Source organism: Notolabrus celidotus, chromosome 11, assembly GCF_009762535.1.
Source record: "Notolabrus celidotus isolate fNotCel1 chromosome 11, fNotCel1.pri, whole genome shotgun sequence".
Lineage (NCBI taxonomy): Eukaryota > Metazoa > Chordata > Actinopteri > Labriformes > Labridae > Notolabrus > Notolabrus celidotus.
Window position 1 is genome coordinate 26,415,639 of NC_048282.1, and position 13,168 is coordinate 26,428,806.

Sequence of the window (13,168 nt, forward strand, 5' to 3'; positions counted from 1 at the left end):
GGGCAGTAAGTCTTCAGTAGGGCAGAATTTAAAAGGCTAAGACAGAATTAATTGTTTTTAAGTTTGTTAACTATTTCTTTGGGGAGAAAAAAACAGAGATTATTAGCTTTTTTGTGTGTTTCTTTCTCCTTGTAGAAAACAAAATACCTGCGCTTTATCCAGCCCAGACACAACTGTATGTGTGATTGATTACCCTCGTATCACAAGTAGCCAAACTTATGAGTTCTTCTATACAAAAGCATAAATAAAGACTTCAATATACTTAACAGTGGGACCGTTGTTGCCCAACTTAATCACATATGAATGAAATGATTAGATATATGATAATCATGTATGACTAAACACAGTGATTAGCATCAACAGGCATAGAAAACTACCGTGTACACCTCTCAATTATTTTTTTAATTGAAGCTCTGATGTCGAGATGAACATAAAGTACGTGCAACCATGAACATGGATGTACTCCTGTGTCCACACATGGATTTGACTTCATTAACTGTAACTCTTTCGATCATCCCTACCACACACTGACTTAATTAGCAGTTAAATAATCAGACATTCAGTCAATTTAACATCCACTCAAGTCCAGCACAGTGAAGTCATGGCCTTGTATAAAAGCTCAGTGGACACAGGGAATGTCATGTCGGCTTAGCCCAGCTACCACAGGCAAAGAAATTATATGGAGAGAGAGAGAGAGAGACAGGAGAAGAGGGAGGGAGTAAATGAGAAAGAAAGTAGGTTAAGTCAGACTGATGGAAGGTCTGAGCAACAGATTAATTACAGTGAGGTGGAAAAAAGGAGAAGAAGCAAGTGAGAGTGACAGGAGGAGAGAGATTGAAATGGGAAGAAATTGAATGAAAGAGCCAGGAGAGTGAGGCTGGCAGACTGGCGGGCCGATATACGGAGAGGAAGAGTAATTTTGATTTGATTCACAGGCAAATGAGTAGAATCACACACACATACACTCACACACACACACATTGAGAAAGGCAGAGAGATGAGAGAAAGAGAGCGCTGTAAGGGTTTTAGATCTGCAGGCTTTGTTCGCTGCTGCTGATAACGTTGATGTGTCGGCTGGGACTGCAGGCAGCTCGTTGGTGGGCAAAGAATCCCGGCTCAGTAAAAAAAGACAGAGGGAGAGGCTTGAGGGAAGCAAACAGTTTGTGAATGATTCTTTTAGAGACTTTTGGGGGCGTTTTAAAATTGTTCTTTTAGTAATGAATTTGCATTAAGTTTGTATGCCTTTTAATATTGCACAATCTGCCGAGAGGTTTGCAGGTGTTCTGAAAAAAAAAATGCATTCTGCTAAATGAGAGGTTAGACATTGCAGTTATTTGTGTGTGTGAAGTTACCACAGGTCCAGGTGATGAGATTAAAGCAACACTTTCTCACTTGTCAGAACATATTTTTTTAAAAAGGTTAAATGTGCTTTAAAACAGATACAAAAAGGAACTGAAAGTCTTAAAGAAATCATATCATAAGAATACTTATGATATGAACAGGGATTTTTCTATAAAGATATGTTTTCAGAAGGCTCTTGAAACAGTACAGAGAGAGAGAGTCCAGCAGATCTCATTGGTTATGGATAATGATCCATATATTGGGGGGCTTAACCGCAAAGGCACACGACAAGGCTTTGTCTGTTTGTTTTTAAATTCTGTTGAGATGTTAGAATGAACAATCTTAAGTTAATTCAAGGTACTAAAACTGCTTATTAAGGTGAAGGAGAGAGATCATGATTTGTGTTAAAAAAAGGTACGAACGTATGTGTACAAGTAAGGTATGATGATGCTACAGAGCTCATACACTTGACATTACATGTCTAGTGAATTACTCGGAAAGAAATGAAAAATCCTAAAAGCAGCCTTCATCCAGTTTCAGATGAGAATTGAACCTGAACTTTCATGCTACTCATAAGATATGATATGATATGATTCTTTATGACATGACAGGATATGATAGGCTGCGATGCGGCACATGATATGATATGATTTGATACCATACAATACGCCACAGTCTGATTTGATACAATATGATATGGCACAGCATGACACGACACGATATGATAGATACGATCAGATAAGTTACGGTATGATATGATACAAAACTATAAAACACCATACCACACGATACCATATGATATGATCAGTACTATAGGACACCACACCACACCTTACCACACAACATGATATGATACTATACTTTACCATACCACAACACACGATATGATGCAATACGGTACAATTTAATATGATATGGTTTGGTATAGTATGATACTATACAATACCACACCACACAAAACAATACAATAAGATATGATATGATATGATACAATACGATGAGGCTCAAACTCCACCCCTTTACGTCACTCTCTGCCTGGTTGACTTCCGTATTTCCAATATGGCTGCCGCCGTTGATTGGCTTCAAAACAGCTCTCAGGAACAGATGGGTGACGCCACGGATACTACGTCCATATTTTATACAGTCTATGGGTACAATATGATAGTTCAGGACACCACCACACCAAGTAGGGCACCTATCAAGGTGCCATTTTCACTACCTGTGAGTAAGATAGGATGAAATGTTATCCAGCAATTAATCTGTCAGAAGACATAAATATAAAGGTGTAGCAGATTGTTTGTCCTTGCACAGCAGCACAAGATCTTGCAGCTGTGTTTAGTTATAGTCAGAACAATCAGGCAAAAGACACGGTACATTTCATACAGTAATCTACCTTTAAGCTGTTCTTAACTTTATTTGGTTGCAATGCAGTCACTACTTAATATCGCATTGCTTACCAGTTGTAGTAAGGCACAGTTTACCTTTTTTTTTAAAATAAAGGAACGTGTTCAGTCAAACTGTGCTTTTTTTCCATCCTCATTTGGCTCACCTCTGCAACCTTAGCGTCCACTACTAGCCGGTTACTGTCATCTGAACCTGTTTGTCATGCCGCTGAAGGGCCGGCTGTTTCCTGTGCACTTCATAAATGGTTTGGTGGCAGCAGTGATGAATTAGGGGTTAAGTCCATGATAGCAGAGAGCCGCATGCCTGTGGAGATTAATCGCAGGAGGAACACACCACGTCAAACATCCATCTTCCAAACTCACAACACGAGCCACACCATCATACTTAATACGGCTACATGACAGGAACATGTAACACGGATGCAGTCAAGCCATGCACCCATTCACAGCAGATCGATACACTCTCATGTCCGCACACTAACCTTTATTCTCTTTGAGGAAAGGGATGACTCCTCTCTGCTCTTGTTAAAATCTCCCTTCTTGTTTGAAGTGACATAAGATAGAGTTGATTTCATACTGAAGGGTGCAGAGGGAGACCCACACAATTCCACTTCTTAATCCGAGTCCACACTCACATGTGAATATACAGAATCATGGGAGCTCCTTTGATCAGATTGAATCACGGAGTGCATTAGTTGAGATGAATTGAAATGACAGCTTAGGGGGAAAGTAGCGCCCGTACTCTCTCCCTCATCATGACGAGTTGAGACTGTAATAGACTCTCAAACTGCTCCAGAAGTGACCGTATTGTTGTGTAAATGGAGCCTGGATCAAATCCAGCCTCCACTCCATCGAGGTGGATGGGTGTTTACTATCAAGAGAGGGGGCTTTAGTGTGCTAGCTTCCAGAAGGCTAATTCAATCATGGCTTATTGGCATGACTGTTGACAGCAGAACAATGTTGCCAGCATAGGGGATGATGGGAAATCTGTTATCTGCTTTTCTGTCTCGCTGTCCATTAGGTACTTGTCTGTCTGACTGTCTTGCCGTCATTTTTAGCCTCCCTTCCTTGCTCTCTTTTTTGTCTCTCTTTAAAGGCTTTTGTGTACGTGTGTTACTGTAAAAAGTGTCTCTCTGCCGGTTCATCTTTTCCTGCTCCCAGCTCCCCCCGCCCTGCCTCTTAACCAAGCTAAGTCAGGGTAGCAAGCGGCTAAAACCAGCTTAGGCGTCTGGTAGCTAACCAGTTACAGTGATGACGCTCTTAGTCTGTAAATTGAAAATAAGCTGCAGTTTTTGTGTAAAAGCAAATGGGCATACTTGCAGAGACACATAACATATGTGCCACATGGAGACACAATAATAATGCACTGAAAGAGGCAACTACAATAACAAGGGATTTGGAAAAGCTGCGGGGCAGGCAGACTGTTGACTTTAGGACTATGTCACACATCTGTTGGGCGGATTATTTAATCCTCATAATTATTGACACAGAACTTACATGATATTTTTGTTCATCTTTATGAAATGCAAGGTGAAAATGCATTTCAAGTTATTTTGATTATATTCTATTTCACTGCTTGATTCAAGAAAACAAATGTCATGGAGTAGTCTGTAGTAATCAAACAAATCAAATCATATGTTTTCTATCATTATTGATGTTGAAATCAATACAATAAATTGATTTACTATCAATAGTTTCAAATATGTGATTGCACCTTCTTAGTTCTACTGTGCTGCTTCTTCAGGTTAGCATGAGTTATCTTACTGACTGTTCTTTATCATATCTGGATTTAGCTGTTGCCTCATTATACTGTGTGGAATAATGTGCTGGATAATGAACATGTCTGTTCATGAATATTGATATTCTGCAGATACTAGCAATAGTGTGCAAAATGATGACTTGAAGATCATAGCTAGAGAACAAATATTTTAAAAACAGCTAGCTTTAGTTGAGTTTACCCATCTTGTAGTGACTTGACAAAACTCTGCCATAGACAGCTGGCCAACTAGAGCACTGATGAAACAGAGATTAACAGTGTGTGTCAATATCTCTAAGTGAAAGTTCACTTGTTCTAGCCAATAAAGATAAACAAACAAACAAACTAGTTTGGGTTGCTGGTTTGGCTTAGCAGTTAAACCCTGCACCCCATGTAAAGAGACTATACCCTTCAAAGAAGGCGGCCTGGGTTTAATTCCAACCAGTGGCCCTTGGTCTCATGTCATTTCCCACTCTCTTCTCAGTTTCCCACTCTATCCACCATCCTATCTCACTAAACGAAGGCACAAAGCCCCCCAAAAATAAACAAAACAAAAAAACAAAAACATATGTGAGGTTTGATTTAGCTAATCTTTCCATTTTCATATCATGAAACAGCTCAAGTAGATTCAGATTTAGCTCTTCACTCAATGTTACTATAATTGCAGCTGTGGCAGTTTTACCTTGTAAGACAGAATAGTCTACAACTTATCTCTCTTTTATCTCTTCTCTCTCTCTTTTCCTTTATCTTTCTGTGATACTAAGCCCTAACAGTGATCTGTGTAGGTACATTTTATGATAGGATTCCAGTACACTGCAAGGCCGTCAAATCTTACAGGTGTATTAGTATTTGGTCAATATTTCTCATTACACTTAATATAAGCCACATTGACTTGAGAAGTTCAAATATGAAATTAATTTCAAGGTATGACAAGCCAAAAATTAGGAATTAATGGATTGTAGTGGGTAAAAATGGCTGCCAATACAGCAAGCAAAATATTCTGTGTACTGAAGAAAAAGTTTCATGTCTTGTTTCGAGAAAATTTGGATTGCTCCATTGGCCATTTTTACTCATTAAAATCAATGAATTCCTTATTTCTGCCTAATTCCTTATTTCTAAATTGGCTTGAACTAAGATTTCCATCTGGACTTGTTTGGTGAATGTGGTTTATGTTAAGTGTAATGAGATGTTTGGACATGTTATAAGAAGAATAAACTTGTTAATATTTGAAATTTTGCAGTGTAGTTGAATTGGCTCTATAAAATGCCAGTTCCAACCTCCAGGACTGTAAAACACACAGTTGAACTTTTACTTAAATAATGTTTTTTTTTCTCTCCAAGTGTGTTTCTCTTTTTTCTTTTCTTTTGCTTTTTTTCCATGCTTACTATTGTCCTCCCTCCTTTTACATTCCAACTTGCAGACTCTGCAATAGTCAACGGAGTGTACTGGTCGGAGGCCTTGAACAAAGTGTTCGTGGACAACTTCGAGAGAGACCCATCGCTCATATGGCAGTACTTTGGCAGTGCCAAAGGCTTCTTCAGGCAGTATCCAGGTAAGTGTGTTTTTGTTTGTGAGGGTGGATGTGGGTTATTGTTGCTCTGATTGTGTGTGTGTGAGTGTTTGTAATTAAGCGGCCGTCTCCTTAAAGCAGAGGCAGGGGTGTATGATAATCTTTGGTCACTGACAAGTGGCGACTGGAGGCAAGGAGGGTGAGATAGGAGAGAGTAGACAGAAGAAGAGAGAGGTGGGTGATAAAGAGAGACAAGATGAGAGAGTGGGAGAAGTATATGGAAAAAAAAATCACATTCTCAGGTGGAGTGGAGTGAATAAGAACAGAAGCTATATAATTAAGTAGAGTAGTCTATCGTAGGGAATTGGTTATGTGCTCGATATAAGAAAATAAATGAAAGGGCTTTTTCTTTTTTATGTTTTTATCTTCTGACCTCTTGAACCTGCATAAAGTGTTTTAATTAAGATGTGTAATATCATAATTCTCAGTCTTCTTCTGGCCTTTAGATTCTGTGCAGCTCTGCCTATCAAAAGTTCTCCTCCACCGTCCATTATAAGGTTTCTGACCTGGGCCCTCCAAAGTTATTGCAGCATAAAGACTGTAAGATTAGGGCTGAATGAATTCTTTTGTATACCTCCACCTTAACCAAAATGTGAGAGAAATATGCTGAATAAAAACAGTGTTCTATGAATTATTCAGTGTCATTTGGACATATGAAAAGTATTTAATGCTAAATATTTCAGTATGACTTTCCACTACTCTGAGCACAGTCCCTCCTCTATACTGGGTTGGCAGCTAACATATTAAATCCTCATCTGCAATGCCAACTGGTGAAAGAAAGAGGTGCAAAAGTATGCCTTTTTGCCATTTTCCTTTCATTTAATCAATTTTTCTTGACTTGTGATGCCAAATTTCTCTCTTCAAGGGATCAAGTGGAAGCCAGATGAACACGGGGTCATTGCTTTTGACTGCCGTAACAGGAAGTGGTACATCCAAGCTGCCACCTCTCCAAAGGACGTGGTCATCCTGGTGGATGTGAGTGGCAGCATGAAAGGCCTCAGGCTGACCATCGCCAGGCAGACTGTCTCCTCCATACTGGACACTCTCGGAGACGACGACTTTTTTAACATCATCGCTGTGAGTCCGCACAGATGTGAACACAGCTGCGGGGGGTTACACAGAATACTTAACCCCCCCTCCCACACACACAGACACACACACACAGGCACACACACAGACACACACACACACACACACACACACACACACACACACACACACACACACACACACACACACACACACACAAACACAAACACACACTTCCACATCCTCGCCTCCTCAGATCAGAGGAAACGCTGGAACAAATCAGCTTTCTCTCCTGTCACGCTCACAACCAATTAGCAGTTAGCTGAATGAAGATTTGAATTGCAAAAGCGACAGTTGTGATTGGAGCCCGCCTCAGGCAGCAAAACCATTGTTATCGCAACTCAGTCTGATGAAACTCCATAAGCTTGTGTGTGTGTGTGTGTGTGTGTGTGTGTGTGTGTGTGTGTGTGTGTTTGTGTGTGTGTGAGGTGTGTGTGTGCTTAGATTTGTGTGTGTGTCTGATGATATTTCACATCAAAACGTAGCTAGCCCTCATCCTCTTTCTCAACACAACAAAGTCCTCATTATCATTTGATACCCTAATCATGTTATTTTGAAAATGATTCTTTTGAAAAGTAGAGAAAAGGAGGATTTAAGCAATCAGGCGGAAACATATTGTTTTCACCGAACACTCTCTAAATGGATGTGTCACTTTGACTCAGCTGTTTCTTCTTTCTTCTTTTCATTTGTGCAACTTTCCCTGCTTCACCGTCTGAATACATGAAGGAATTTCTCCGATAAAGTTGTCATTAATTGTGTCTGGAGTATCTGCGAGAAGAGAAAAGTCGAGGAAGTCTGAGAAAAGTCTATCTTTCACAGCGCTGTTGTTAGTGCACATGCACACGTCTCTGTCTCTGTGGGTATAAAAATTCGTACATTTGAAAAATGCTGCCTCTGGAGGAACACACTTCCTTTCTCTTTCATGAACTTTGAAGTCTAATTCAAACTCATGCATTAAAAAGCAAGTATTATCACCAACTAGCAGGCAGCGGGTACATTGTGTACTGTGCAGTTTAAGGAGTGTGCGTGTGTGCTTTTCATCAAGATGAGTGAAGCTCTTAAAATATTCAGTTTAGCATTCATAAACATAAGATTACACTTTCAAGCATAAATAAAGAGACAGAATTAATTATTTGATTTTCTCTTTTTGTATTGTTTCAGTACAATGAGGAGCTGCATTATGTGGAGCCATGTCTCAATGGAACTCTGGTCCAAGCAGATGTCACTAACAAAGATGTAAGTTTCTCCTTTCTTCTCTCTATTTGTCTGCCACTGCTTCTTCTCTTCTTTTTTTACCCATTACAATCACTGAGATATCATTTGAAAGGTTTGTAAATAGCATCATGGTCAGGTTCAGGCGTTGTAGGAAAAGAGGAGTGCTGTGTGTTTAAGAGAGAGCCTGCAGAAAGGAGCTGTTTCTGGGTGGGCTTGTACAAGTGATGATGCTTCAGTAGTGATTTTCAGCTTGCAGGGGAGAGAGACAGAGGGTTGGGCCTGATCTAAAAAAAAAAGACACTCTACCAATTCCAGTCTCTGGAGTTCTATCCCATATTTGCTACAGTTTTTATAGAAGCTTTTGTTGCTCTTAAGTTTCAGATAGGAAGGATGGATTGCCTCTAATGTCACTAGAGGCATTGTTGGTTAGGAACATTGATTATATATTAATTTGAACAGTGCACCTCCATCTCCTCCTGTTGTAAAAAGTGAAGCCAGAATGTCGCCTTAATGAGTGCTGACATATTGCGCTGGTGACGTACTTTGAGACCAAGGCATGCCCAGAAGCAATCTGACTGGAGGAGCCGCAGGACTGACGTCCCAACCCTTCTGCTAACATTAACTCGCCTTTCACTTTCCGATCCTGCAGGAGCCGGGGTTTTGCTAACAGAGCTGTCAATCATGACACATAACAAATTAAGACACGACTTCCAGAAAAATGTACACTGGGCACTGAGGATCATGTACCCCTCACAGGCAGACACGCACTTGCACGTGCGCACACACACAGACACACACAGACACACACAGACACAGACACACACACACACACACACACACACACACACACACACACACACACACACACACACACACACACACACACACACACACACACACACACACAGGCAATCGTTAGCTAGCTGCTCAACTTGTTTAGCTTTTTTGAAAAAGCTACTTATAATCGGGACATTTCTTTTGTTTTTTTGTTGTCTTTTTCTTTTTGTTTCTTTCTCTTCGCCGCTCCGCTGGGCTTTTGGATGTCCATTTTCTGTCACTTGGCGAGTTTTCCTGCACTTCTTTCTCATACATTTTTTAAAACTTTAATTAGGCTACACAAGATTGGTTCGCTAGGCTGTTGCTGAGCACAGTTATGCTTCAACAACATCCTCTTTTACTCTAACACACATTCACACATCTTAAGTGATAGTGGGACAGGTAAAATGAATTACATTTTTAATACAGACTTTTCATGAGAAACATATTTATTACAACATATAAAGTGCATTGAAGTTTGCTAATTAGTCATCACTTTTTTTTTGCCATCTGATAGGATGGAAATGCACCTTTTTTTCCTCCACTACCATCGCAGAGGGCCCTTACGTGCTCAGGGGCCCCTGCGCACGTGCCCATATTGCCCATATAGTCGATCCGGGGCTGCGTAAGTGAGATGTTGTTGCTAGCTTGATCTTGTGATTAAAAGCATTGGTGCGAAAGTCTGTGTTTTAACCCTTTCCTTTCTGTAAGCTGCATAACATGAACAGTAAACAGTTCAATTAAAAAAGTATCCATTTAATATCCTAATTAAAGCTTTCACTACACGACAACATGCATGTAAATGATGAAAGTCCTGTTCTTGTGTTTAGTGGTGCTCCATTAACCACTACTACCGTCACACAGCCAAATCTCTCACCTATCTGTCTGTAGTCAAGATGTTTTGTTAGTAATGTCGGCGGCAGGCACTTCTCAGAGGAAGAATCTAAAAAAAAAATAATGTTTGCATTTTTGACTATGTGTGTATGCCTGTATTCATGTTAGACACATTAAACAAGTCTTGTTTTACAAGAATGGCTTATCTTTGCTAGTGCTGTATGCGTGACTCTCCTCTTGATCTCTGAGTCACCTGTCTGTCTGTGGGCACAGTACCGGCTCCATTTCCAGGTACCCAATTAGATTTCCATCTCATCCAAATTTTTCACAGTCTCATTAAGAGACTCAATTTTAAATTCAATAACCACTATTACCTCTAATCCAGGCCACAGTTGGGACTTAGCTGTTTTTTGATGAATGAATGGAGGACTTTCCATTCAGCACATGTAAGTGCTGTAGACCTGTGTGTGTATCTGTCCACGTTTAACTTGATTTATGTTTATTTCTAAGTGAGTGTACACTTATGCATATGTATTAGCATTATGTGTTTCATTCCAGATGGTAGTTCAATGTTGTGTGAGTCAGCCATGCTAAGAGGGGAATGCAGTCTGCAGTGGTAGATAAGGCCAATGTATTTAACCTCAGCTGGGGGCAGAGTGACTGTCACACTGGAGACTTAAATATACTCATCTGTCTGTAAGAACTCTTATATTCCATACCAACCACCTGGGTGATAAATAGTTGTTTTCCAACTGATATTTCTCAACAAATTGGGTTACTTGTCAAACTACACATATCCCAAGACATCAGAAGCAGTGGGATCGATCTTGTCAGATTTTTTATTTTAATTTTACTTTATCTCCGAACAGGCTTAGACTCACATGCTCCCTTTGTTAATTTGAACAGAGACAAAAAAAAAATTTGACAATTACCAATTAGGAAAGCATTAATACTAACCAGAAAGCAACATACAGAATCTTGTTCAAGCAGTGATGCTGTTGCAAGTTCTATCTGCGCTTCATTTTCAACTTATTATGCACAATCCTAACCTGTATGTACTTTCCACAAGTGTTTTCTGAATATATTTAAACAAGGCCGCGTAAATTAATGATTGAAGATTTTAATAAGTGCAACACAGAGGCTTGAATATGACTTAGAAACATGATTATCCTAATATGTCTTAATTTTATGCTGAAACAAGCCAATCTTACTCCCATCCTTACTCTCAGTACTCCTTATTTTTTCTTAGAGAACAAACTTTTCTCCCCCTCTCTCTCTTCAGTTTATTTATCAGAATTGCACCTGCCTCTACACTGCCATAAATAACCCGCCATAAGATCAAAACCTCAGGCTTCAGCAAGCTGCACTTTAAGATAATCTTGTTCCGCCGTTAATATGACCCTATGGCCAGACTTCATTCAGCCGACTGCTGTGATAATTTCTGAATAGCCAGATGTACATATCAGTGAGTAGTAAAGGTAAGAGGTTGGCTAATTTCAGAACTGCAGTCACACATGTGCACACTTTCTGAAATGTTCCACTTAAGTACACGGCTTCAGCAGGGATTGAACATAGCCTGCTGTGCTGAGACAAATCACTTCGATCTTAACACACACGCACATACACACACACACACACACACACACATACACTCACTCTTATGCACTGAGTGAAGATTGCTGTGCTCCAGGGTACGGCCTTTTGTTGGAACCGATTAACCTTTTTATCCACATCAAAGAAAAGGTTGTGTCTTTTTACCGTTAGGTGGGGTTGTCTGGGATGCTGGAGGTTGTTTTTGTACACAGATGTAGTTGTATATTGCTGGTGCTAACGCCTGTGTGTGTGTGTGTGTGTATACAGTATGTGTGTGTGTGTTTGCCCCCAAGTGAGCAAGCTTTTATACGGCCTTTTGCCGCTTTGGCTCCCTGCTGTGTGTTGAGAGACTTTCCTCCTTCCATCAGTAAAGAGCAGAAGACTGGAGGAGATGAATGTCGAGTGAGGCGAGAAATGTGCTAAAAAAATTAAGAAGCACGGCAGATGAAGGTTGGCTTTAAGGTGTGAGATACACAGAGATAATATACCCACTATGGCATGATCACGTCTAAAAACAGACACACTTAGGCATAATTATACACTTGATTTTACATTTGTCAGCCCAAAAGGAGCAAAGAAAACAGTCAAAGAATGATATTCGGATGAGACAGTTTTACACTGTCACCTCTTTTTTCTCTCCAAAGATCAATAATGACCTCGAGTTCTGTCACCACGATCCTAATCTTTTCTCCTCAAACTTTATTTTTACAGCATTTCCGGGTGCACCTCGACAAGCTGTTTGCTCAAGGTATCGGCATGTTGGACATAGCTCTGACTGAGGCCTTCAATCTTCTCAGTGACGTGAGTACTACCCATATGCATGACAACACACACACATACATAAGAGTAACAAATGCGTGCACAACATTAATCAACCCCAGCGTAATTACAGTATTTCTCAAATGCTTAAACACATTTCTTGACATCCACCGTGCTTTCCAAAACACTGTAAGCGCAAAACCCAATTTTCAAACTACATTCACCAAACCTCTGACTCTTCCTGCAAAACCAAACAATGTTGTCAGATCATACCCCGAGTCAATCAAAATTAAAACAATACTGAGCATTCATAACACACTACATCAAAAAACTGAAAACACAATGCTCAGGACATGAAGCTGTAGAAATAATGTTTATTGTTCACAGAAGGCTAAATTAGTTTTGCAAAAAAAAAAAAATCCTCTACAAATAGACTTAAAAAATATATAAATGAGAAGAACATGGTCTATCACAGTAGCTCGGATTTCATCAGAACCTACTTTTCTTTGTCCTTCTTACCCGCGCTCTTCCTCTGCCTCTAAGATTACAGTATTTCTCAAATGCTGAAACACAGATATAGCTCACCTGTGGCGGTTTCGGGTGGCACATGCGTACGCTGCGACTGGCAGTGAGAGTTTTGGCATCCTTGTGTTGTTTTATATCTGTTATATTTGTTGTTTTATGGGCCCGGTCTTTCGACTGATCGTCTGTCTACTGTAAATATTTTAAGCGTGCTTAGTGCCGTCTTTTCCTAACCCAAAAATGGACCTTCTTCGCCCTATTTTGTGGTTC

The 13,168-nt window shown here is 40.0% G+C and overlaps 1 protein-coding gene across 2 annotated transcripts in view; it reads left to right on the forward strand.

Annotated features, from left to right (window-relative positions):
- Positions 1–13,168, forward strand: part of cacna2d3a (calcium channel, voltage-dependent, alpha 2/delta subunit 3a) — a 142,696-nt gene that overhangs the window by 61,003 nt on the left and 68,525 nt on the right. For both annotated transcript variants that reach the window (XM_034696830.1, XM_034696831.1), the window contains exons 6-9: positions 5,921–6,052; positions 6,936–7,147; positions 8,321–8,395; positions 12,329–12,418. In XM_034696830.1, the coding sequence (XP_034552721.1) occupies positions 5,921–6,052; positions 6,936–7,147; positions 8,321–8,395; positions 12,329–12,418 (509 nt within the window). The remainder of the gene's footprint in view (positions 1–5,920; positions 6,053–6,935; positions 7,148–8,320; positions 8,396–12,328; positions 12,419–13,168) is intronic.